The 27,576-nt window shown below is 39.9% G+C and overlaps 2 protein-coding genes across 11 annotated transcripts in view; one reads left to right on the top strand and one right to left on the bottom strand.

Annotated features, from left to right (window-relative positions):
* The window catches only part of arid2 (AT rich interactive domain 2 (ARID, RFX-like)), a 32,369-nt gene extending 26,835 nt beyond the window's left edge, over positions 1-5,534 (bottom strand). The window contains exons 1-4 of one of the 3 annotated variants that reach the window (XM_042078272.1): positions 5,233-5,534; positions 3,040-3,225; positions 2,824-2,917; positions 1,949-2,046 (exon numbers count right to left, since the gene is read on the bottom strand). In XM_042078272.1, coding sequence (XP_041934206.1) covers positions 1,949-2,046; positions 2,824-2,917; positions 3,040-3,131 — 284 coding nt within the window. In that variant the 5' untranslated portion in view covers positions 3,132-3,225; positions 5,233-5,534. Of the gene's footprint in view, positions 1-1,948; positions 2,047-2,823; positions 2,918-3,039; positions 3,890-5,232 lie in introns of those variants that run through there. The other 2 variants (XM_042078273.1, XM_042078274.1) reach the window with 2 other exon arrangements.
* tspan33a (tetraspanin 33a) overlaps positions 1-24,600 on the top strand; it is a 42,270-nt gene extending 17,670 nt beyond the window's left edge. The window contains exons 1-9 of one of the 8 annotated variants that reach the window (XM_042078280.1): positions 4,410-4,430; positions 9,401-9,469; positions 18,174-18,231; positions 18,779-18,906; positions 22,137-22,211; positions 22,727-22,822; positions 23,108-23,233; positions 23,498-23,659; positions 23,780-24,600. In XM_042078280.1, the coding sequence (XP_041934214.1) occupies positions 4,425-4,430; positions 9,401-9,469; positions 18,174-18,231; positions 18,779-18,906; positions 22,137-22,211; positions 22,727-22,822; positions 23,108-23,233; positions 23,498-23,659; positions 23,780-23,881 (822 nt within the window). In that variant the 5' untranslated portion in view covers positions 4,410-4,424 and the 3' untranslated portion in view covers positions 23,882-24,600. Of the gene's footprint in view, positions 1-4,409; positions 5,016-5,599; positions 5,835-5,984; positions 6,024-9,400; positions 9,470-12,977; positions 13,336-18,173; positions 18,232-18,778; positions 18,907-22,136; positions 22,212-22,726; positions 22,823-23,107; positions 23,234-23,497; positions 23,660-23,779 lie in introns of those variants that run through there. The other 7 variants (XM_042078276.1, XM_042078279.1, XM_042078282.1 and 4 more) reach the window with 7 other exon arrangements.
* Positions 24,601-27,576: the final 2,976 nt, after the last annotated feature.

Here is a 27,576-nt window from a genome sequence, read left to right as displayed (position 1 = left end):
AGTAGGTCTTTCAAACGTGTAATGTCACCATCTTCATCCAAATTTCAAAGGATCCACTTTGTACACAGAAAAAGTAACAAGAGTAACTTCTGTGCAATTACGCATTGTGCACACTGGGTAAAGCCTCGGGTAAAACCTCACAGTTCCTGCTTGGTGAGGAATCCCTCTGCCCTACAACTAATGGCATCAATACCCCACAACACAATTTAATCCATGCACATCTGCCATTGCACTGCAAACAGACAGGTCCTTTCCTTAAAAAAAAAAAAGAATAGATAAAGCCCCTGGCCAGTCCAAGAAATTATGATATGACTGATGGCAAAAGCTTTCAATTATGACATTGTTCCTTTTTCACAACAGCTACTGGATAGTAGTAGACAGCGTACTTGAGCAAACCCACAGCTAACTGTGCCTTCAGATTCAAAAGGCTTGCACTCTCCATGCTGCTGTGTAATTGAGCTGGTCTTTTCCTACCGTCATCATCTGTCAGGACAAGAGGCACTAGCAGGGACACACAGGTTGACGAGTGCCGCCGCCGAGGCACATTATTTAAGGACCTCTGTCTGCAAGGCGAGTGAGTCAAGCCGTGCGTCTCCCGAGCCGGGGAATACGAGGCCCGCCAACACAGTTCCACTTCCCTGGGCATATCTTACTAACCTTCATAAACCTGCACCAGTGTTGGCAATTAAGGGCACAAGACAGCACCATCGCTGAGCCACTGGTAAATATAAATGACTGGCAGTCAGAAGCATCCGTCACATTCTGAAGCGGGAAGGGAACGATGCTAGATCACCATGCTGCTACAATCTGGATTGCGACCACGCACACCCTCATTCAGGGATAACAGACCTCCTCAGAGAGGATAGTCAAACCTCAGACTCCGACACAGCAATTATAAAGCAATAAAGCTGTGCTTCTATTGAGACTCGCTCACAAGTTTTATTTTGCATTAATCCTCCAACCTGTGCACAACAACCGGAGTCAGTGGTTGAAGCCCTCTGCTATTAACCTCCAAAAGATTTTCAGGAAAACCCACTCGAACACAAACACAAACCAAATGCATGCCTCCAGTACATCGTGCCTTTGAATAATAATATCTGCTGAATAAATATATAGCCAAAGCAACGAGCAATTTCTACTACATGTTGCGAAGTATCTGCTGAATGCATCCAGCAACTGTAGTAAATCATTTGAATATGTCAGGAGTACCATGAGCTAGAAATGCAAGGGATTTCAAGAAACCCTGTTATTTAACACTGAACCACTCAACTGATACTGAGCCATTAATTCCATCACACGCTGCAACAAAAGTACATATTGTAACTATTAACCGGTAATGTTAGTGATTGATGCCAAGCTTTGACATAAGTTGGAGGGAACTCTTGTGGCACTGAGGCAGCCACCCTATCATGCCAGGTCAGACTAAATCATTCTGGAGGGAAAAATGCTGTGGGCAAGATGGAAGTTGCTGTGCAGTGTACACAGACAGGCCATTCGCATGTGTGCACTGCCTCCAAAGGCCATCAAGCCAGACATACAATTCAATAACTATGAAAGATGAGGGAGAGTGCTGCTTCAAACTCTTCAGGCCCCACAACACATACTCTTTACATTACTTTACACCACAACCAAAACTCCCATAAGCTATGAATGAGACAAGGAGACTGTAGTGAGCAAGAAACCTTTGTCCATGGTTAAGTCTGCTTAATTGGGTATTTCAGTTACATGACAATTACACGCCTAAAATATGCCTACAAATATTAACATAAGCATTAAAATTGTGACAACCAACTTAATAAATAACAAGGCAAATATACTTTTACGCCCTGTCCAAAGACTACATGCTTACCACATGCTCATTTCCTACAAGCGGCATCGGCTACTTTGTAAACATTTGCCACATGTAGCGGAGTTGTAGTACAGTGGAGTGCAAGGGAGTGAGACTTACCGAAGGTAGTACTGTTTTAAAACAAAAGCAGCATTGGAACAACTTCTTGGAAAATTGAACTCTTCGCCAAGTTCAGACCACTGGTTTTTATCAGACACCTAAAAACAGACAATATGATACATAAATCAAATGAAAATGTCTTATAGTGAGTCAATGTAACTGCAGGTGTACTGAACAAGTTCACAACAAAATACATTCTAAGTGTTTTCATGTGTGCATGCTTGCTACGCAGGCTATACTGTTTGAATTGGGGAGCTAGCTAACTAATGCTAGCACTTATGCTAACATTACTTTAGGTCTAAACTAACAAGTGAGCTGATCTGAAACCGAAGCCCCATAATACGAATAAGCGCTCCAAAACACGAGGCAATCAATATGTTAGGTACCGACTTGCCTCGTTGGGGTCGTTTGGAGTGTTTGCTGTATTCAATAAATAGGCCTGTGTGAGGCCTACATTTACTCTTCAGCCATGAAGCCAAAGATGGCTATGGCGAATTACTAACGTTAGCTTTCCAGAGAGTTATCGCCTAATCTACGAAAAAGCCACCATCCGCGGTGAGGAGTGTTTCCTAGCCCATGCTCTGTGCCGATAATCGATGTTAAACGTGCCCGCTAATTTTGAGTTGCTCAAACTGCACTCAGACTCCGAGTAGTGCTCAGTCGCTAACGTCCGGACTTTCAATTCAAACCGCACTCAACACCAGCTACCACATTGCACTGAGATGGCAAGCGAACACAAGGCCATCCTCATTCCTACAACATACGGTGAAGAATCAGAAACAGCCACGGGATATCAAAACGAACAGTTTTCTTGAAGTGCAGACGAGGCAACACCGAGTCCTAGAGTGCGAAAATCCACTTTTGGTTCCACTCACCTTAGCAAATCCACCTAACGAAACGACTCTGATATAGAGAGCATTAAGATCCAGCTCTTTGCCACCCACGATTGGGATCTTCTTGAACGGCGATCTAAAAAGTAAAACAGATATATACATATAGGAATCCCTTCTTGAGAGTCTAAAATCACTCACATGTTAATGTGACCATGGTTTAAAGTTACATTTTAAGATATAAATCCACCCCTCTCTTACCCTCTGCTTTGGTGAAATTGCCGCAGCTCGTCCAGGAAAGCCAGTCCTTTCCTTCGCTGATCAGGTAGATTTTTTCCCGTCGAATTTGCCATCGTTTAGATCCTTAAAAACGGTTAAAACCCCACTCATTCGCTTCCTAAGACACCAAGGATCCCATACTCCGCCGGCGCTCAGTCATTCGCGAGGCTGAGTGTTTAAAAAAGTTAAAGAAATAGCTAATAGAAAGAAGAGCGCCAGCTCGCTAATAAAGACTGATACAGCTACACAGAAAACAAGCCGATTCACCCTCTACTAAGTTCAAATAAACAATTACAATATCGATCGATTATACCGACTAACAAAAATTGTCATGGTACTAGATGGTAAATAAATTGTATTGGCTGCAATTGTGTTCGTTTGGAGTGGTTTGACAGTGTGATACAGACGCGGCTCCAAGCAATCGCACACACTGTAAAGCGGCAGCGGGATCCAGTTCTCAGACAAAAAGATCCGAGGCCGTGAGCCCTCTATGCTACGCAGCGCCCTCTACTAGAAACAACGGTATTGCACTGGCCAAAGCGGTTTATTGGAACAATAGACAGTGTTTTCTTTTTTAGGGCTCATCTGAAACTTCCGAGACCCATTGAACAAAGTAATGAAGGCCGATGGGGGAGGGGAACCCCCAAGACATGAGTTCACAAAAACCGTTGAACGAATTTCTGCTAGTACAGATGTAAGATGGGTGTTCAGTTCAGTAGGCTCAGTTCAGTTCAGTTCTCAGCTAATGTGATTATTCAACCATGTGCAAGTAATTTAAACATGCAAGATATAACAATGATATTATGTTAGTGTATGCCTGAAAACAACAAATTGGAAATAAAATGAGTGCATGAAGAGTTTAAAATTATAATCTAATGAAAAGAAACTAATGAATTAAGTATACCTACATTTTGACAATAATGTCTATATAGGCTTTACTCTGATTCCAAATGGAGTAGTAATGGTAGTGTTTCTTACAAAAACTGAAATTTTAATCAGATAACATAATGTTTTTTAATCTAGCACTTGTAGAACGTTGTACTATAACTGGGTGTAAAGGAAAACACCCGTGGCTATCAGTGACATGCACATCCATAACGTATTAGTGTCGAACTATTGAGGGCAGTAAAAGTAAAAATGTCAAAAATGTAATATTGTCTTTTACTGTTTTGTATTAAACTATACATGGGTGTGCTCATTCTTTGAACTCTTGCACTACTGAGAAGTAAAGTGTGTTTACGAGAATTAATTGAAATTGCCCATGATCCCTTTTTATAACTGCCAGGCGGATATCTAGCTACTTGACGGGGTTACTACATTCAACCATTACACGTACCCCCTTTGAGCGCCGCACAGACTGTCACAAAATGGCGGTGCGTAACGCTTTAAGACCCCATTTTGTGGAATTGACACCGCAGATCTGATTTTACTTGAGGTTTTCCGAGTTATGAATAGGACTGTCACGATTAGGTTTCAAAATATTTGACGCTTAATGTCAAGGAATATGATGTTGATTTTTGCAAACGCTGTTGCATTCGCCGCCATCCTCCTCGTGAGACTGGTCATCCGTCAGCTAGCTAACTTTGGTTAGCGACGTAGGACACACTCATCCAGCCTATCTTTTGATTAACATTGCGTGAACGTGTTTGTGCGGTAATTCTTCCCGAAGTTCGCTGAAGAGAGTCACCTAACGTTAACCCTCTGTAAGCATAGGACGCTGTATTTACTCGCGTCTATCAGACCAACAGAAGAATAAATGTTACGCATTGAATAACGTTAGCGTTACCCGTCATAAGCCAGCTAACGTTAGCTTCTGAAATGTGTAACGTCAGTGCTAGCTAGTTAGCAAACCTCTAGTAAGCTCAGTCGCTTTACAGATATGTATCCTGCATGGAATTATAATGTTAAAAGTGAGGTAACTAAGCAGCTAATTAATGGTTACTGATCAGCAATGTCAGGTAACGTTAACGTCATATTGGGTAAAACACTAACCTATAGACCGATTTAAAAGTTTTATCGTTAGGTAGTGTTGACGTTAGCGGAACATTGACGTTATTTAGAAGCTAGGCATCCAGCTGATTCGTTAACTTTTATCATGGTTGGATTAACCTGACTTCATGTATAAACACTTAACGTTTCTTAAATAAACAAATTAATCTAGCTGACTCATTTTACCTTCACTCACTAGCTATATGAAGCCTTTCACATCCATGCAACTTATTAAGCAATAGCTTCTAGGTGAGTTATCCACAGATTCCACACAGGTGCAGAGAGCTAGTCACCAGGAATGGAATTTGACAGCTTGATGTAGACTATCAAACCATTCTCGAATTGTGACGTTAGGTAAGGCGATTGGTATGATTTTGGGTAATGGACCACCAGAGCCGAGAATGAGATGTGTAAATAGTTAGCCTACGCATCCGTCTTGATATCTATGCGAGTTACTTTGAAATCGCCCTTCGAAGTCATTTTGCGATGCGTAGCCCCCTCTTGCGGTCTTCTGTTACACCATCGTAGGCCATCAGTTTATTGTGATTATCAGATAGCCTTATTCACTGGTTCTGACCGTGCATGTCTTATTTTTTTTAGTGAAATTCACTAATGCTGACAATGCACCAGGTAATCAGTTCTATGCAGGGTTGCCTACAAACGTTTGATGATTATTTTGTTGATTTGGCTTGGTGGTGTTCAGTTTGGCCATGGCCCAGCCTATACGAACGTTGCTGAGGAATACCCGTTTATGGCTTGAGGAGTAATAGCTGCAGCGGCCTAATTGGGTAGGTTTTGTCAGCAGCCCCAGTTTACAGCCCCCCCCCCCCCCCCATAAGAGATTTTCAGGGATTGATATCCGTTGCATCTGTAGGCTACGCATGAAACTTGGCGTGCCCCCCCTCCTCTTGAAGTTGTGTAGGCCTAAATAAGGAATAAGCCAATAAACACTGATGAAGTACATGATCATTTTAATGGTAAATTGGCCGATAGGACCCAGGGTAATTAGGTTTCATTTGTGGTGTTAGCACCACCTAGTGAGTGACACCAATAAAAGAAATCTAGTACTGCAGGGGCCAATATCTTGAATATCTAATTCAACAACCTGAACTTCCAGCAACAAACAGAGGGAAACTAAACTTGATGTCAGAGTTCAGCTTGATAGACTACGAAACACTTGAAAAAACGGTACAGAATCTCAGCCCTTCCACATGTGTCTTAGACACTCTGCCTACCAATTTCTTCAAAACTGTTTTTCACCTCATAGCGGCGGATGTCCTTCAAATTGTAAATGTATCATTGCTGTCTGGCACTTTTCCTAAGTCACTGAAAACAGCTGTTGTAAAGCCACTTCTCAAGAAGAATAACCTGGATGCCTCCATGCTAAACAATTACAGGCCCATATCCAATCTACCTTTTATTGGCAAAATTATTGAAAAAGTAGTCTTTAATCAATTAACCACCTTCCTAACATCAAATGGGTATTTTGATTACTTTCAGTCTGGTTTTCGGGCAAATCACAGCACTGAAACAGCTCTCATTAAAGTTTCCAATGACATACGCCTCAACACAGATTCAGGTAAAACATCAGTCCTAGTGCTACTGGACCTTAGTGCAGCATTTGACACTGTTGATCACAATATTTTACTACACAGACTAGAACACTGGGTTGGATTTACAGGCATAGTTATCAGCTGGCTAAAATCATATCTACAAGAAAGGAGCTTCTTTGTTGCCATCGGAAACTGTACCTCAACACCAACGTCCTTGACCTGTGGTGTTCCCCAGGGGTCGATCTTGGGGCCACTATTATTCAACCTCTATATGCTCCCACTTGGACAAATCATTCAAAATAATTTGATTTCATATCATAGCTATGCAGATGACACACAAATTTACTTAGCTCTATCACCAAACAACTATGGTCCTCTTGAATCTATGTGTCAGTGTATAGAACAAATCAACACCTGGATGTCTCAAAATTTTCTTCAGCTGAACAAAGAAAAAACTGAAGTAATTATATTTGGTAAAAATGAGGAAAGACTTAGGGTTGCCACTCTCCTTGACACAAAAGGGTTGAAGGCAAAGGATACTGTTAAAAACCTTGGTGTATTAATTGACAGTGATCTAAATTTCAACAGCCACATGAAAGCGATAACTAAATCAGCTTTTTACCACCTCAAAAATATTGTCAAACTCAGAGGGCTGATGTCAAAACATGACTTAGAAAAACTCATTCATGCATTTATCTCCAGCAGGGTTGATTACTGCAATGGACTGTTCACAGGCCTTCCTAAAAAGAGTATTAAACAGCTTCAGGTGATACAAAATGCAGCAGCTAGGACTCTAACAAAAACTAAAAGAACTGACCACATTACTCCAATTCTTAAGTCCTTGCACTGGCTTCCAGTAAGTCACAGAATTGACTTTAAAGCACTATTGCTTGTTTATAAATCAGTAAATGGAGCAGGACCTAAATACTTGTCAGACATGCTTCAGCAGTACACACCTTCTCGTCCTCTCAGGTCCCAGGTGAAAAACCTGCTAGTAAAACCTACAGTTAGAACTAAACATGGTGAAGCAGCTTTTAGCTGCTATGCGGCTCAGCTGTGGAACCAACTTTCGGATGACATTAAAAAGGCCCCAACTGTAGCCAGTTTTAAATCTAGACTTAAGACCAAACTGTTCTCAGACGCTTTCTGCTAACTGTGCCGAGTTACAAATTCTGAATCTGCCTCGATAATTATTCTACTTTGTCTTTTATTACTTTTTTTACTACTTTTGCCTTTGTTTTTGCTTACTAATTATTCTTTATTTTTAAATGATTTTACCTTGTGTTTTATGTTTTCCTTTTATTATGATCTTTACCTTTTAACTATTCTTTGACTATATTGCCCTTCTATGCTTTTATTTGTTATTATCGTTTGGTTTTGTTTATGTAAAGCACATTGAATGACCTCTGTGTATGAAATGTGCTATATAAATAAACTTGACTTGACTTGACTTGACTTGACTTGTGACAAGAAAGTAAAAAATCACAGGATTTTACAGGATAAGATCACTACAATATTCCTACATGGATATTCCTACTCAAGTCAGTAAAATTCCATTCATATGTGCTGCAAACAATACATGGCAATATTGCACGAAGTGCTTCAGCTTACATACATTCACTCATCTCCCAGTTTAATTTGGGTCATACACCAAAATGGCTGCAAACAGCTAATACAAATTTTGCAGCCAATATGCCTATCCAAATGTCTGATGTAAAGGGTCAAAGTTAATAAAATTTTACATATTGATTTCCAGAACAGGTGCGATTTTCTTTTTTTTGCAGCAGCAGCAGTATAGCATCAGTGAATAAGGTTTCCTACTATGGAAAAAACATTCTTGCATACAACTAATCTATTTTGGATTACAGAAAATATATACCATAACCTACCTACATATTTCTCCTTAAAGGAAAATTCTGGGGGACATAAGATCCAATACACAGGAAGACATAGGCTACAGCATCTCTCACAGACTTACATACAGACATTCACACACATGGATTCGCTTGGGTATCACCAACTTTCTCAGCTGTTGGGCCATTGCATGGGCTACTAGTTTAGACACATGTTGGTGCTGTATGTGTGTATAACCTGTGCGAACCGAGACAAATCTGCAAATCACAAAGAGTGCATTTGGATTTGTTCATCAGATCTGTCTGGCAATGTTCCCATTCAAGCAAATTTCTGAATCACCTAAAACCCAGGAAGTAAATAACAATTGCTTTTCTGGACATTGGTATGTTCAACTCTTGAATCCTTTCCAAGGAAATTCAAATGCACAGATGGATTTATTACCCCACCCCTATCCCTCTCATTGATCTGAGTTATCTATTCTTTTGCTCCTGATTGCTCCTAAAGCGGGTTATGGAGAAAAATGTCAAAATCTCCAAATAACATCTGATTTTTTAAGACAAAGATGTATTTTGTGGCCATGGTCTCTGCACTTCGATTGGATGTACCTTCGCAGTGGATGTAAGACTTGAGGTTCACAAGGAGTTGCAAAAGTATGGGGTGGGCATGGGAGGCATATAGGCAACACCATCACCATCACACGGTTATGACATGTACGGCAATGCAGTGCATCTAATAAGAAGCACTATTTGTGATTTGTTGCACACCTATTAGAAGACAGATTATGGCCTTCTGTGGTCTGTACTGCCCTCTACAGGTCAACTTTTATAACAAATAAGGAAGTCAATGAGTGGAGTGCACCTGGAACAACTACTGTATTTGAGCAACTGCCACAGGGTATCGAAAGCTTGTTCAAGCTATTAATTGTATATTCTGTTTCTTCTCTTTAGGACAACCAAAGGACCAAAGAAATTGGGAACACTATTATTGAAACCGAGAAGATTAAGGGAGATAAGATGGTATGAGATTCCTGATCAATTCTGAATAAGGAGGGAAGTGTCTACTCACAATATAACACATTGGCCCTTAATAAAACTCACAGGGGTGCTTACTTCACTTTGCAGAGATATTTCCCCTTACCTAAAGGTATATTTATTGTGACCGGAATAAATACCCCTCTTTGCAATGTGGCCAGCCTGTCTAATTTGTGTACAAAACAATGCAACTCAAATGTGGTCTTTACAATGCAAGCATAGACTTTAAAGCAAGGGGTTTGGCAACCATTGGTTGGAGGATTTGCCATTCTTGGACTTTCCATTCACTGTCACTCGGGAACTCTCCAAAGCGATATGTTAGAATTTGGGGGTTTATCATAATGACAGTGGCAACATTAGTTCAAGTTCAAGTTTATTATCATGTACTCATAAATAAGCATTTATCAGCATTGAAATTCCTTGCATTGAAAGTGTCCATTCGACTTCAATCGGAAAGGAGCTTCTTTGTTGCCATCGGAAACTGTACCTCAACACCAACGTCCTTGACCTGTGGTGTTCCCCAGGGGTCGATCTTGGGGCCACTATTATTCAACCTCTATATGCTCCCACTTGGACAAATCATTCAAAATAATTTGATTTCATATCATAGCTATGCAGATGACACACAAATTTACTTAGCTCTATCACCAAACAACTATGGTCCTCTTGAATCTATGTGTCAGTGTATAGAACAAATCAACACCTGGATGTCTCAAAATTTTCTTCAGCTGAACAAAGAAAAAACTGAAGTAATTATATTTGGTAAAAATGAGGAAAGACTTAGGGTTGCCACTCTCCTTGACACAAAAGGGTTGAAGGCAAAGGATACTGTTAAAAACCTTGGTGTATTAATTGACAGTGATCTAAATTTCAACAGCCACATGAAAGCGATAACTAAATCAGCTTTTTACCACCTCAAAAATATTGTCAAACTCAGAGGGCTGATGTCAAAACATGACTTAGAAAAACTCATTCATGCATTTATCTCCAGCAGGGTTGATTACTGCAATGGACTGTTCACAGGCCTTCCTAAAAAGACTATTAAACAGCTTCAGGTGATACAAAATGCAGCAGCTAGGACTCTAACAAAAACTAAAAGAACTGACCACATTACTCCAATTCTTAAGTCCTTGCACTGGCTTCCAGTAAGTCACAGAATTGACTTTAAAGCACTATTGCTTGTTTATAAATCAGTAAATGGAGCAGGACCTAAATACTTGTCAGACATGCTTCAGCAGTACACACCTTCTCGTCCTCTCAGGTCCCAGGTGAAAAACCTGCTAGTAAAACCTACAGTTAGAACTAAACATGGTGAAGCAGCTTTTAGCTGCTATGCGGCTCAGCTGTGGAACCAACTTTCGGATGACATTAAAAAGGCCCCAACTGTAGCCAGTTTTAAATCTAGACTTAAGACCAAACTGTTCTCAGACGCTTTCTGCTAACTGTGCCGAGTTACAAATTCTGAATCTGCCTCGATAATTATTCTACTTTGTCTTTTATTACTTTTTTTACTACTTTTGCCTTTGTTTTTGCTTACTAATTATTCTTTATTTTTAAATGATTTTACCTTGTGTTTTATGTTTTCCTTTTATTATGATCTTTACCTTCTAACTATTCTTTGACTATATTGCCCTTCTATGCTTTTATTTGTTATTATCGTTTGGTTTTGTTTATGTAAAGCACATTGAATGACCTCTGTGTATGAAATGTGCTATATAAATAAACTTGACTTGACTTGACTTGACTTCAATAAAAAAAAATACTATAAAAAAATAGGATGGAGAGAGAAGGAGGAAGAGGGTAAAACGAAGTGCCATTATGTGGGAATTTCCAAGGACGGTGCTGGTACGGGTCCTTATGCTCTTGTATCGTCTGCCAGAAGGCAGGAGGGTGAAAAGACAGTGGCTGGGATGATTGGGGTCAGAAACTATGCCTTTCTTCTGCAGCGCTGGACTAGGTTCAGTGGAGATTGGAGTTCTTGTTGAAGTCCAACAGTTTTTCCACCCTGTTTTTGAATACTAAACATCCATTTTGTTGTCGGCCAAATCGCTTCCAAAAGCTCACTGATTTTACAAATCCATGTTCAATCAGTTCTCTATGATTAGACTATTTTTCAAGATTTAAAAAAAATAAGATTTTATGACTCAAAAGTTCAGAAGAATTCTAGCAAGTCTATCTGGATAATGTTGCTTTGTTTAACAAGCACAAATATTTGTGAGGGAGATCGTGAGGTTGTCCAATAACAGTGTCTCTCTGGTCTGCCATTTCCTCCAGAGTCTAGTTCAGCTGCTGTTAAAGAGGTCCTTCCCACCTAATGTATCAAGTCGGTTAGGATTTCCTTTTAGACACAGGCCCCAATATCAGTGCAGGTTATGTGTTCTGAGCATCGTCAAAGTTCCAAGTCGACCTACACCTGTTATATTTGTGCACGCTTAATTTCATGATGACCACACTCCTTAATAATGGAGAGAACAAAAGGGAACTATGCTCGAATACCTCTTTTCTTTGCCTTGCCTTTGTATGATTACAAAAAAAAGATAATATTATGTCTGTCTAGTCATCAGATACATGATCAGAAATCTCTGTCCTGAGATGGACAATATCCATTAAATATCAACATGACCATACAGCCAGAAGAGGGAGCTGTGTACAAACAGCTATCTGTACATGGTTAACAAGGCCTGCATTCTCCTTTAAGTGGTAAACCCAGACCTGGCATACACCTAACAGCCAGCTGGCACTAGGACCCTCTGTGAGAAGAGTTTACCAAGGAGGTCTGCCAATGATTAAGAGAGACTACAGCCAAAGAGTACCTCTGTTCCCTATGAACTCTTCCCTGTAGACTATTCAACTTCCCTCTCCTCTCTTGGCCCAATGTCTTGTTGCATATGAGACACACAGGTCAATGATGTGTTGTCATCAGGAGAAAAAAAAGACAGAGAAATTGTTTAGTAGGCCTAAAGGAGATCTGACTTCATAGAATAACGGTTGTCTGCTCCTTTCACATTTGTGGTTAATGGATGTTTTTTCACATACCAGAGTGCATAGTCTGCTGAGATGGTGGAGGAGGGAGTAAGGGGAGATAATACAATAAGAGCATGTTGACTGCAGGGTCGCCAGTCTCGTATTATTGAGGGTGACTGTTAACACATGCCTAGTTGAATGAACTCATTGTCCTACACGTTCTGCCAAAGCAGGTGACTGTGCTTAAGTTTGAATGCACAATTGGCAATCATTATGTGGGCTATGTTTAAATTCACTGTAAGCCAAATATTTGTATAGCCTGTTCTGCTCAAGTTATCTATAACCCCGACTGATTAGGTCCATTTTAAAGAACAAAAAACAAAAACTAGCAGAAGTTAATGTTAGTTGGAATAGGCCTACCTGGAATAGGTTATTATTTTTGAGAGACTGGCCTACCTACCTGCACGATATGGTCACGCCCCTTATCGACAGGTGACTTATGCTGAAGAAGAGGAACGCCCACTGCCTGTTTCCAACAGAGCCACGCGCTAGACGTGCACTTGTGATTTCTGCGTTGCCGCTCTTGACTGAATAAGGACATACCTTGTGGAGACCAGCAAACGCACTCACTACCGACCTACGTAACCTGACAGCATAGTTGACGTCCCATCAAAACAGAAAACATCTGTAGAGCTAATGACCGGCGTCTGCAGCAACCAAGTTGACCTGGACGGAAACTTGTAAAATAGGCTACACTCGGTCCAACGATCGAGGATTTTCTTATCGTTTTCAACATGGGGAAAAGAGGAGCGCAGTCGAGAGACGAGTTCAGCTTTGTCAGCCCAGTTGTGAAATACGTCCTTTTCTTTTTCAACATGATATTCTGGGTAAGGAGGATAGTTCTTGTCTTTGTCACTCTGTTAGATAGAATAGGCTTACCCTTAAAATTGTCTTTAGAATTGTGCCGTAACCTATGACATAGGCATAGCCTACCTGATTTGAATTATGTTGGCAAGGGCCTAGTTTATGCATTTTAAAAACTTTCCAAAATAATTTTCTGTTGGTTAAGTTAGGCTAATTGTTAATCGAATTTAAGGTTTTATAAATTCTAATTTAGCAGAGGAAGGATTTCATGTTCAGGAAAAATCTAGCACAAAGCCTATAGCCTACCTATGGTTCTTTTTTGTGATCTGGGGGGGACCATTTGAACTAGTAAGATGTTGTGACATCTGACGTAGGCTATCATAATGAAACTGTTGGTCTGATGTGTATGAATCAACTTCCTCTCATTTGTTGGTTTTAGTTGTCACTGAGCTCTTGCTGAACTCTTGTCGCCCCCCCTCAGAGAAACATATGTGAAACTGAGCAAGTTGTCAAGGTCTTGTGTAGGCCTGTAAAATTATTCTAATTTAAAATGCTAGGCCTAATGAGTTTACACCTGCTGGCTTAATCAACAAAACTCCAATGTGTTTTTTGCACAATTAAGCTGGACTGTTGCTAAGTAGCAAGTTTCATTTATTCACATGTTGACAGTGTAACAGGGTTTTGTGCAAAGTGGACCCCATGCACACTCTTCCAGTCTCTAACATGGAACAAAGAACATGAGCAATTTCAAATGCTGAGAATGTTTTCGAAGTTATCAAAATTAAATGGAAACTGTTTGTCTCAGCATATGTGGGATGACAGGAAGTGGTTTAATCTACCAGTAGTTGCAGTTCTCTACTCATTGTTGGGAGGATGCAGTTTCTTTATTTATTTTTTTGTCATTGCCCACTTGTCTCAGATTGCCCTTATCACGTGCTGACTAAACAATTTCCCTTCTTAGGGCATGGGCTACATATTAATGATCTTTTGTCACACTCGTAGCTTACATTTTACAATTTCATAACTCAGTGAGCTAAACTGAAAGTCTGTTCATTTATGGTATCACTGTTTATTCAAGGTCAACATTTGCTTGTTGTTGAATATGCCTATTATGTCTAACAAGCCCATTCAAGTTAAACATTCCCCACTTTCATCTGTAACCCCTGTGAATTTGTAATCATGCTCAGGGTTGATTTTGAAGTCATTTATGCTCTGGTAATTTTCAAAACTGAATGGTGCTGTGGTGTTACACCATGATGTCAGGTGCCCCCCAGAACCCCATGGCCATCTATAAGGAGATTTGGAACTAAGACCCACCAGAACAACAGGCCTGTTATTGCAGATTTCTTCAACAGATTATTGCTAGGATCTATTGAGAGGAAGTTACCCCAGACATGCCGTTTATGTGACTGTTGTGATGTCTGGATAGGATGTGTAGAGCCAGGAAGTGTCTTCTTTGTGGTCTGACCAAAGACAAAATGGCAAGCTAGAAGCGACTAGGATTGTTTTGTTCATTTGCAGAACCCAAGTATGGTCATTGACCGCTTGCTTGCATTATTACTGCTTCATGACAAATGAGTAGTAAATCAGTATAGTCAATACTGTGACCTATTCTTGATTACATCCTGAGGATTTTGGTCATTCACCATATCAAGCTGCGGTGTAATGGTGTTCATGACAACCATTAATTACAGGACGGTTTTTAGCATCATATATTGTCCAGAGCAATCCACCAAATATTTTTGCACAATGTTTTGTTAAGAAAAAGCATGTAGCTGCTTGCTGTATTTCTGACAAAACTCTGTGGAATGTGTGTCCTGTGCAAAAGCAAAGCTGGGATCATACTAGGCTGGAAGGATAGGGACATGCAATTTTCCTTCAACAACCTGACTTCTAGCAAGATAAAAGTGGGAAAGAAATAAAAAACAAAATTGATGTAGCGTCTGTTCTTTTTTGTAATTTTCAACCCACAGTGTAACCAAGCAAGGCTTGGATTAACCCTTAAAGGAGTACCGTCACGAATGTTGGGAAATTAACATTCTAAAGAATATCTGGGTTCATTGAATTCAACATAGAATTTTAGAACCTTCAATTGTTGCGGAACTTAGAATGTTCAAAAACCTACACCTACACAAGTAATGGCTGAAAGTTTCCAGTGTCAAACACACTGCTGGTGTTAACTGGAATTCATGAGTCTTGCTCTTTATCAGTTCTCTGTGCTTGCATTTGTTGAGATGTATTTGTCCATTTCAAATAGAGTCACCATGGACATCGATAAAATAAATCTGGCTTGTCCTGTTTGTCCAGAAACTCACTTTCTCAAGTCCTTTGTTTAGTAGGCCACAGATACTGCTTTGCCTCCCATGGGACCTGGTGTTTCATGGTAACCTGAGAGTCATTTGAGGGAAGGATTTGCTAGTTTCCTCATATTGTGTTGGGAAAGCTGAGTGTGCCCTCAGCGGACAGGGATGTGAAAGCGTCTTTCAGAGTCACTGACCAGACTTTACCCTATAGCTTTTTTTTTGCCAAGTGCCAATCTGCTTCCTTATTTAAAATTCTTAAACAGCCATACACACAGTATAACTTTAAAAAACATTATTTTTGTGATTTTGCTGTTTTCTTTCACATTGAACTGTTTATGTTTATGTTCACAAACTCTCAAAGAAACGAAAACATGTATGTAGCAGCTTTGTTCAGGGTTAAATTGAGGCCATACGTCTGAATTTTAGACCTTTAAAACAAATATATATATTAGGGTGCATCATCCGCCTTGACATATGCAAATTAATCTGTCCCTATGCTTATGTTCCAATGAGTAAAGAAACATTCCTGGTAAATTTTGAAGTAAATTGGATAATATTTAGGTGGCCCACCATTAACCTTTATGAATGGTCGAAATTGTTGCCAAATTCAGGAAATCGCCTGGCAATATGGGGGACTATGGGGGTATATTTCACATTATTTCACTATTATCAATTTGTTAGCCAGTAGTTATTTGAATAATAACTGTATTAAGGACATAAAGCACACAGCTCACTGGATAAACATTGGGTCTCTTTATGTTGTCATACATATTTTGGTGATTTTTCTCAGAAAAACATTTTATTTTATATATTTTGAATAATATATAATTTGATGAAAAACACCTTAATGTGTATTGTAACACTTGTCATTAATCTTTTATTTTAACTGCTATGGTGTTATAAAAATCTCATAATTCCAAATCAGATATAGGCTACATGCGTGGGAATGTTTTGTTTAGTGTAGAGTGGTAGTTGTATCACACAGGATTACATGAATTTTTTTGCAACATGGCTTTTAGTGGAGAGTGTATTAGTAGCCTAATGCCAATCCACAGTCATCAAAATGTACTCTGTCTACAAGACAATCGTCTTGGATATTTGGTTTGGGTAGTGGCCTTGTTCAGGATGACTCGATTATCACTGGATCCCGTCTTCCAAACTGTCGTCAAGTTCTCAGGTGCTTCATGTGGTATTTTTCGGATGGTTCATCAGAAAACAGAACAAAGTGGGAATCGGCAAATATCGTGTGAATGTTAAGTGATAATGACTGATCGGATTATAGTATAAAGGGCAACTTTCAAATATGATACGTATTTTACATCGACTTGGTGGGCCACATACTGTATATATTGTTTTCCAGCCTTCAAATTTGGTACTGGGAAAATCCATGACGGCAAGCTTTTATTGATAGTTTACTTTCATGCTGTTTATTGAAAATGCCTGGCAAAGGCAGTTTTTATTGCATCTTCCAGCAACAACAACACGTTACATTTATATAGCGCTTTACTCTCTTTCACTTTCAGTTTCCAGATTACACATACTTTGCTGTTAGCAAATGAAACAAATGGCATTGATTATTGATATACACTGTATCCACACTTGAACACCTGAACAATAGGGTGTGAAAGTAATATGGAAATCCATGTTCAAGTTTCTCTAAAGGTAGAGTTAGTGTTTCAGTTTGGCTAAAGGTTATATTTGAGCTCTATGAAATCACACCTCTCTCTTTCGTGCTCCTGAATCAACCAGTGGCCTACTGGTTAGCGCTTCAGACTTGTAACCGGAGGATTGCCGGTTCGAACCCCGACCAGTAGGAATGGCTGAAGTGCCCTTGAGCAAGGCACCTAACCCCTCACTGCTCCCCGAGCTCCGCTGTTGTAGCAGGCAGCTCACTGCACCAGGACTAGTGTGTGCTTCACCTCAATGTGTCTTCACTGTGTGCTGAGTGTGTTTCACTAATTCACGGATTGGGATAAATGTAGAGACCAAATTTCCCTCACGTGATCAAAAGAGTATATAAACTTATACTTAGTTGATTGGCTGGGATTGTTTTCTCGGTCCGTGCCTCTATGTTTGTTCATTGAGTGCAAAAACTGCATGGAGGAGAAAATCACTTAATTTGACAAAAAAAGTATGGTGTTAGAATCACAAACTTCTTAGTGTATAGTATTAACAATATATTGTTTAGGTATAAAAAAGGAATAGATTTATATTATCACAGCGGTGTAATTAGTTTGGAATGAAAATACAGTTATGCCAATGCCTGCCAATAACATAAAAAAGAGTTACTTAAAAAAAAACCTCTGACTGAAATATGTCCTTTTCAGTACAGTTGAAAGTGCAGTAATAGCTGTCATGTAGTTACCATAAAGTGTTTCTCCCCTTAGAAAGCATGGATGCTTAGCCAATAAGCCTTTAGCGTCCGTAGGTTAGACTCAGCTAAGGGGTGTTGCATGAGGCGCAGCTGAGCTCGACAGCACCTATTTCCTGTTTCTTTCATCTGTTATATACAAATGTTGACTTTGTTTCACACTAAACCCCACTCTCATCTTTCACAGGTGATTTCACTGGTACTGATATCGATTGGTGTTTATGCACGTATGACGAAACATACAGGTAGGTGATATTAATCAGCCATGTGAATTCTACACGATAGCTTCATGAGTCTCACACAAACAGTCATGTTATCATAATTTGCAAGAAGAAATTCCTTCCAGGAACAGTGACTACAGTTACTAGTGAGGTCCCCCCATCCATGTGATGCGCTTTGAGTAACGAGAAAAGCGCTATATAAATGTAATGTGTTGTTGTTGTTGTTGCATATCTGGAGGATTGGAAATGAAGGCGTATACGTCTGTTTGAACATGCTTTAGGAGGTGTGGTTGTAATTTTGACAGGTTACAATAGCTAGTAGCTAAATGGAGCTCTGAGCACTGCCTGTTTTAGTGTAGCCTTGGGGCATGACTTATTATCAAGAGTTTTAAACATGTACAATCAGTCAGCCAGGTCATAATCTCTCTCTCTCTCACTCTCTCTTTCTCTCTCTCTCTTTCTCTTTCTTTCTCTCTCTCTCTCTCTCTCTCTCTCTCTGCATGCATGACTTCTGTTCCATTCTGTTCTCTCATTACTTCCTTTCCCCGCCTCACTCTCTGTCCCCCCTCAGAGGCAGCCATGGCGCACCTGTCGGTGGACCCTGCCATCCTGCTGATAGTCGTGGGCTCACTCATGTTCCTCATCACCTTCTGTGGGTGTATCGGCTCCCTCAGGGAAAACATCTGCCTTCTACAAACAGTAAGATGCCACTCCTTTTTCCACAGCACCCAGAGAGCTTGAGGCAGCTGTATCCATGGTGACAGTGTATTATATCTAAGTCATATTCTACAACCCCAAATCAGAAAAAGTTGGGACATTGTGTAAAATGCAAATAAAAACTCCTAGGGCTCAAATGTTCGACTGAATGATTAAAAATCCTAAGGATATTCATACCACGGACAAGTCATTGCCTGGGAGTGGAATTCATTGCTAAGGGCTGCTTACAGTGTGCCTTCAAAATAGCTGTGCTTGTATGTGCTTTTCGCTTTAGACTGCTTGGTCAGTGGCGTAATGATTTTTGGATCATGCGCCTGACCACACCTATTTTTGTAATTGACACGCCCATGGCCGCAATTTTCAATTGAGCTAGAGTGCATAGTGAAAACGGCATCAGTGCCTTGGGTATAAGATAAGAATATAGGCCTTGGGTATAAGATAGGAATAAAGGCCTTGGGTATAAGATAGGAATAAAGGCCTTGGGTATAAGATTGGGTATAAGACTGGCAGTGTGCTTGGCAACACATAATGCTGGGTGCAAGATAGGTCTTGCAGCTGCAAAAAGGACATATATAACATACCAAATGGTGAAAATGACAAATTTGACTATTTCATGAAAAATATATATTCATTTTGAATTTGATGTCAGCAACACGTATCAAAAATGTTGGGACAGGGGCATGTTTACCACTGTGCTGCTTCACCTCTTCATCTAACAACATTCTGTAAATGTTTAGGAGGAGACCAGTTTTTGAGAATGAAATGTTGTCCCATTCTTGCCCGATCTAGGATTTCAGTTGCTCAACAGTCTGGGGTCTTCTTGATCATGTTTTTCATTCCATGATGCACCCAATTTGACAGGTCTGTACTGCAGACAGGTAATTTCAGCACCTGGACGACTCTTCTAGCCATACTGTTTAAATATGTGCAGAATTCATTTAGGCATTGTTTTCCTGAAAAAATCAAGGTCTTCCTTGAAAAAGAGGTCATCTGGATGGCAAAATATGTTGCTTAAAACGTGGATGCATTCAGAATTGATTGTGCTTGCTAGATGTGCAAGATATCCATGCCATAGGCACTAATGCACCTCCATGCCATCATAGATGCTGGATTTTGAACTGAGCACTAGCCTGTAACAAGTTGGTTAGTCAATCTCCTCTTTAGCCCAGAGGATATATAGTCCATGATTTCTTAAATGAGCTTGGGCCCAGATAAGATGGTGGCATTTCTGTATTATGTCTAAATACAATTTCTTCTTTGCATGGTAGAGTCTACACTAGCATTTGTGAATGGAGCATCAAACTGTTACCATAGACAGTGGTTATCTGAAGTTTTCCTGAGCCCTTACAATGATTTTCTTTTCCAGAAACAGGTCTGGTTTTACAGTAATTTCCTGTGTATTAGCCACATTGTGTATAAGCCACAGGACAGTGTTTTATGCAAGTTAAAAAACAAAACCGTATTAATACCATATTAACTGCACCTGTGTATTAACCTTATAGCTGAAGAAATTTAGCAAAATCAATGGATAAGCTGCGGCTAATAATTGGGAAATTACAGTAATGCAGTACTGTCTGAGGACCAAAAGACCACGGCCATCCAATATTGTTTTTCAGCCCTGTCCCTTGTTTGCAGGGATTTCTCTGGATTCGCTGAATATTTTAAAGGCCCCCTATGTAACATTTTCAACCTAACAGTAGATGGTTAAATGACCTGTTGTGGCGAGAATCATGGCTTTCCTTGCTCCCTCTACCGCCTCCTAGCGGAAAACCAGTCATGCAAGATCTGCACTAGCGTCCTGGCAGTGTCTGCAGGAAGTCCCGTGAGAAGCGAGAAGGAGCGAGAAACACAAAATGCTTAAAATTCTCTGGACATACACACGCCCCCCTCAAGCATGTCGGCTAGCTATTAGATGGCTTCATTTTTTAGATGTTCATCATGGCAGAGCTAACGAAAAGAACAAAAAGACGGTTGTGAAATAAGCACCCCAAAGCTGTAGGGGGTGTAAAACTGTAACTTTTTTGAGACATGTTGCTGGCATCAAATTCAAAATGTCCTTATATTTTCCATGAAATTGTCAAATTTGTTATTTTCAACACTTGATATGTTGTCTGTCCGTTTTCTGCTAAATATAGGTTTACGAGATTTGCAGATTATTATTGCAGATTTTATTAGCAACTTCCTGATTTGGGGTTGTAGATTGCATTAAGAGTGGAAATGTGTGTCATGCTTTCTGCACACAAGAAGAGAATGTTCTATTTATGTGTGTAAAATGAAGCTGTGGTGCAACTGGCTGCAGTGCTCATACCACATGCGGGTCTGGGTGGTCACAGGGTCCCAGGTCATTTCTTTCTTTATATATATATATATATATATATATATATATATATATATATATATATATATATATATATATATATATATTAAAGGCATAAAAGCCCCTTATATATATATATATATATATATATATATATATATATATATATATATATATATATATATATATATATATATATATATATATATATATATATAAGGGGCTTTTATGCCTTTAATTGACAGGATAGTGGAGAGAGTGACAGGAAGCAAGTGGGAGAGAGAGATGGGGTGGGATTGGAAAATGACCCGGGTCAGACTCGAACCCCTGTCCCCGTGGGCACCCCTCCCCCCGCCGTGGCCTACTGGTTAGCGCTTCGGACTTGTAACCGGAGGGTTGCAGGTTCGAATCCCAACCAGTAGGCACGGCTGAAGTGCCCTTGAGCAAGGCACCTAACCCCTCACTGCTCCCCGAGCGCCGCTGTTGTTGCAGGCAGCTCACTGCGCCTGGGATTAGTGTGTGCTTCACCTCACTGTGTGTTCACTGTGTGCTGAGTGTGTTTCACTAATTCACTGATTGGGATAAATGCAGAGACCAAATTTCCCTCACGGGATCAAAAGAGTATATATACTTATACTTACTTACTTATCTCTCTCTCCCACTCTCACTTCCTGTCTGCCTCTACACTGTTCTGTCATAATAAAGGCAAAAAATATACTATAGGAACACACAGTATAGGAATTTAAAGTAAACAAGCCAGTTAAGTCCCACTCACATATACAGCGATAAGCAACAGGAAGCCATCATTCTGTAAAGTATTGAACTGTGAAACAGCCAATTACATTAGGGAGGATGTTCTCTTGATCACTTTTGATTTCCCCTTTACTTCTTTTAGTTTTCCATTTGTCTTACGGTGATCTTCCTGCTGCAGCTGGCTGCTGGCATTCTGGGGTTTGTGTTCTCTGATAAGGTACAGTATACGATACACATTATCAGTTTGCAACCTTCTGAACTTGCCGTAGCATCTCCTGCCTTTTATGAAGCACTGCAACACAGGTTTGTTAACTTTTAATGAAGTCACATTTCCTCTCAGGTCTGGCCCAATGCAGTGTCCCATCAGTGGTTAAACAAGAAAGAGGAAATAGCACAATAAACCCTTGCCAGTAATAGGCTAGACTGTTTCTTGCTGATGGTGGCAAGGAGGACATATGCCCTCTGCTGACAATTGCTTGTAATTACAGGACTCAGAAATTACAAGCAACTACAGAAATGACAAAGCTCAGAAACAATAAAAGATTTCCATAAAATACATTTTGTGTGTTGTAGTCTTATAAGATATCTTAGGTGCTAGCTTTGTGACCAGAGATATTTAATGGTCTTTATAGATTTAAGGAGAATGTTTGGTGCCTTTGATTTGATAATCCAACTGAGGGAATACATTTTAGAATAGGGATGATGTTTTTTGTTTTCTGTTTCCTCTCATAGGCCCGGGGCAAAGTGACTGAGGTCATAAACAGAGCCATTGTCCATTACAGGGATGATTTGGATTTACAAAATCTCATCGACTTTGGTCAGAAAGAGGTGAGAACTACAATTATTAATGCAGAACATTTTACTCTATACAACTTGCACTGATATTGGATAAATATTTATTTGACCTATCTACCCATCTTGATGTCATATCAGGTCTTCATTTATTTCTACTATTATGGAGGTTATAGGTGTAGTCAGTGGTTTTAGTGGTGATCATATTGCAATGGATGCCACCAGGCCTATAGGACTGGAAGAATGACCACAGTCAGTAGGGGTCAGTAGTGTCTGTCTCCTGCAGTCTGATGTAAACTATGTCAATGATCAATGTCTCAGTTTAGCTGCTGTGGAGGTATTTCCTATAAAGACTGGTCCCTGAACATGTACTTCAACTGCACCGACCGCCGCAGCCCTGAGAGCTGTGGTGTGCCCTTCTCTTGCTGCTTGCTCTCTAAAGACAAGGTTAGTAAACATTTGATTTGGTAACTTTTGCTTTGTGTGTGTTTGTGTGTATGTAAATGACATAATGCAGTTAAAGGAATATTTTTGACCAATCGTCAAAATTTCGGTGTCCACCACTCTAGTTCATCCAAAACAAACCAGAAAAGGGCCTTAAAGTGCTAAAAACCGGAATTTTCCTTCAAGGCACAAACAAATGATCTGAAGGTGTGAAGAGGTTGTGTCTGGAGTCGTTTTCATCCTATGCCTTTACTCTTTCCATTCCAGTCCGTAATAAACACCATGTGTGGGTATGAGATGCAGGCGCTCAAAGATGATAAAGCAGGAGAGGTCATCCATACAAGCGGCTGCATAGACAAGCTGGTGAACTGGATCCACAGCAACCTGTTCCTTCTAGGAGGCATAGCCCTGGGTTTGGCAGTCCCTCAGGTAAGAGCTTGTTTGTAACAACATTTCACACATTCAGATGTGAAGCCTAGCAAGCTTTCTAAGGTCACTATAAACACTCAGTGTTTAGTTCTCTAATTATTTCCTTCTTGTGTTCAACAGCTTGTTGGGATTTTCTTGTCACAAAATCTCATCAATCAGATCAAGGACCAGATCCAGCTTCAGCAGTACAGCGTGGCACACAGATCAGATCCATGGCGTTGACCTGGCTGCTACTGTGGGATGGATTCATGTTCCATGGACCTTGTTCACCACGCTTCAGAACTGGACTGAGGACCAAGGCCTATTGACTCAATGTTCTACCCTTATTGCTGATAAAGTATTTCTGATGCCAGTTGGTCAAAATTTGCACTGTAAGCTGCCAATGGATGAAAGGATGACCGATACATATTCTGATGGAGCTTCTGGTCTTTTCCTGTCAGGCTCCACGTCTTTTATAGGTTTTTATTCAAGTAAACTCTGTACAGGAGGAACATGGCTATCTTTCAACATCAGTTGATGGATAACGTTATGGAGTTGCTGTTTCAAGCACTGGGCTGAGTTGAACTCCATGGAGTCAAAAGATCATCACCAGATGACAACCTATCCTTATGCTCAGTAGTGCCATTTAAAACTTACAATTTGTGAGGCTTTCAAAAATTCTAAGGTCTATGGACAAAAAAGCAAGGAGTGTTCTACATCTGCACATCCATGTGGAATGTGATGTTCTTTTGTTTGATGTTTGTTTGAATCTGTCCAGTAAAGAGATTTTTACATGTACTTTATACAGGTTAGTGTAAAGGCTACATTGTTTTGTACTATCCTGTTAGTTCCCAGTGAGCTATTTTTATCCATCCATGCTGTTTTTTTCCATTCATGATGTTTCAATCATTTATTCATTTAGAGGTTTTTTGATGTTCAATTAACATATTTACCTTTTTTTTTTTTTTTTTTTTTTTTACTTTTTAAAAATCCTGGTAATATAAAAATATATAAAATATCTTCCCAAACAAAATGTCTTCTGACAAAGATGGGGAGAGCTATCCGTGCACTCATGCCAATGTGAAGATTATTTTGATGTAGTGTTCTCATGTGTTTTTTTCTTTTCTGTTGTATCCATGGGCCACATTTCAACTTCAGGCTTCCGCAGTGTCTTAAATCTCTAAAATCTAAAAAATTTTAGACCTTAAAAAGTCTTAAATACGTCCAGATATAGGTCTCGAATAACATTTCGTTAAATCTTAAATACATTTTATACAGCTTTCATCACATCTTTTTTTGAGAGAGAAATGTGGCATTCATAGTGAGTGCCGTGTGTTGTATGTCCAAGGTATTCGTACCCTGCAATAAAACTACAACTAACTTTTTCACATTTCATATAGGTCTGAAATTTAATTCATAATGGTCTTAATAAGGTCTTTAAAAAGTCTGAAATTTAGCTTGTTGAAACGTGCAGAAATCCTACAGCTATATGAACTAATGAGGGAAGTCTCACAAGAGAGTTCAGCATCTCACTGTGTCTGTAGTGCACTCTTCCTGTTATTACTAAAGGACTGTAATCTGTAACAATCTGGTCTTCAGATACCACAAAAATGTTGTTTATTCTGTGCCAGCCAACAGGATGGTATTGCATGAAAAAGTTGACTTATGGTATAGACCATTTCATGTGTTAACCAGCCCTGTACCATTTTCATGTAAACTGAGCAATATTTCAGTAGTCGGATTGCCAATTGGATTATTTGATGTCAAGCACTGAGAATAGGTATGTTTGGTAGCTGGCCGTGGTCCTGGGATGCCAATTAGGGGAGACGTGTGCAAGTGATGTGGGCTGACACCCCCTGTGGATAAGGGGTAAAATTACTAAGAGGGAAAGAGATGGGAGGCTTTGCAACGCTGGAGCATATGATGTAGTGGGCAGGTAAAGAGGTTTCAAAATGGAAGTGATGGCTGTCAATCAACCCCATGGACTCCTCCCAAACTTTGTTTTTAAAAAAACACCATTATGCTCTGTTCAGGCAAGGCACATTTATTTATATAGTGCATTTCATACACAGGTATTTCGATGTGCTTTACATAAACAAGAGCAAAGAATAATAGTAGATAAAAGCAAAAAGGCAAGAGTTAAAAAGTTTAAATAGTAAATTCCAGAAAATAGAATAAGTGGAATACATAAAAAACACAAAGTAATTAAAAGAGTGCATTTGAAGTGCATTTAATCAGTTAGCAGAAAGCTGAGAACAGTTTGGTCTAGATTTGAAACTGGCAACAGTTGGGGCATTTCTGATGCCATCCAGGAGTTGGTTCCAGAGCAGAATCATGTTTAGTTCTGTGGGTTTTACCAACAAGCATTTCTTCTGTGACCTTTGAGGTCTCGAAGGTGTGTACTGATGCATGTCTGATAACTAATTAGGTCCAGTTCCATTTATAAACAAGCAGTCCTTTAAAGTAAATTCTGTGACTACTGGAAGCCAGTGAAGGGACTTAAGTATTTTGTGTCTGATCCACGGACCTGGCAGCGCTGAATTCTTCTATGTGCAACCTCCTCCATCCCCAATACTTGTCTTTTCATATCAGCTCTGTTAATATAATCCCTTGCAATTTCCTTTGTCTATTTGGTGTCTGTTCTCTTAATTGAGGTTTGTTTTCTGTCACTATATGATCCTCAAAAACTGAATAGATGGCACATAATAAAGTAGCCTATGAGAGCAACATTTTCTTACTATCTATGTAACCATTTCAATGTGAAAACGACTTTTGCTTTCTTCAATGTGATAGAGAAAATGGACTATAACAGCCCCAATAGTCTATTTTGTCATGATGCATAATGTCAACACTGTCTTGCTATTTATGTAACCATTTCGATGTGAAAAGGAGTTTTGCTTTCTTCAACATGATGGAGAAAATGTCATCATGATGGATTCATAATGGCAACGCCACCACGTACCTAATCACTAACTCCTTTTATTATGACCGCCGCGCAGCGAAGCGGCGGTCATATAGGTTTAGTCAGATTTTTTTTTTTTTTTCGCATGCCCAAATTTCCGTCAATGAGTCCCAGGACACTGAAAGACCGGGGTACACGAAACTTGGTGGGCATGTAACCTCACATGGATAGCATGGAACCATCGTTTTTCGTTTTGATCTGTAACCCCCCCGCTTGACTGGACCCCCGAAAGGAGGGTAGGGCAGACACAGTTTTCTGTGAATATCTCGAAAACCGTGGGGTTTAGGACCATTTTTTTTTGTATGTTGATCTCAAGGGGCCATGTCAACCCATTCCATAACCACTCATTTCATGTATAGCGCCACCTAGTTAAACACAAAAAAGTAAAAATGAGGTGTTGTAATTGAAGGTATCTGTGACCTAACATAGTCAAAACTGCACGAAATTGGAAGTGTATGATCATTATGACACCCTCTGTATGCACGCCAAGTGTTGTGGAATTCCGTTCATGGGGGGCCACACAATAAATTAATTTATGTTACTATACACCAACTGGCCTGTAGGTGGCCGGAGACAGTTTTCTGTGAATATCTCGAGAACCGTAGGGCCTAGGAGGTCCATCTTTTTTATGTATGTTGGTATGTTGGGGGCATGTCAACCCATCCCATTACCACTTATTTCATGTATAGCGCCACCTAGTTAAAAATTAAAAAGCAAAACATTTGGTGTTTTCATCACAATATCTCTGGCTGACAAGGTCAAAACTGCACGAAATTAAAAGTGTAGGATCATTATGACACCCTCCGAATGCATGCCAAGTTTTGTGTACTTTCGTTCATGGGGGGCCTTACAATAAAATAATTTATGTGTACATTTAGTGACGTACACCAACAAGGATTCCCGGGACACTGAAAGACCGGGGTACACGAAACTTGGTGGGCATGTACCCCCACATGGATAGCATGGAACCGTCATT

The sequence above is a fragment of the Alosa sapidissima genome, chromosome 22, assembly GCF_018492685.1.
Source record: "Alosa sapidissima isolate fAloSap1 chromosome 22, fAloSap1.pri, whole genome shotgun sequence".
Taxonomy (NCBI): domain Eukaryota; kingdom Metazoa; phylum Chordata; class Actinopteri; order Clupeiformes; family Clupeidae; genus Alosa; species Alosa sapidissima.
This window is presented reverse-complemented; position numbering and strand designations above follow the sequence as displayed.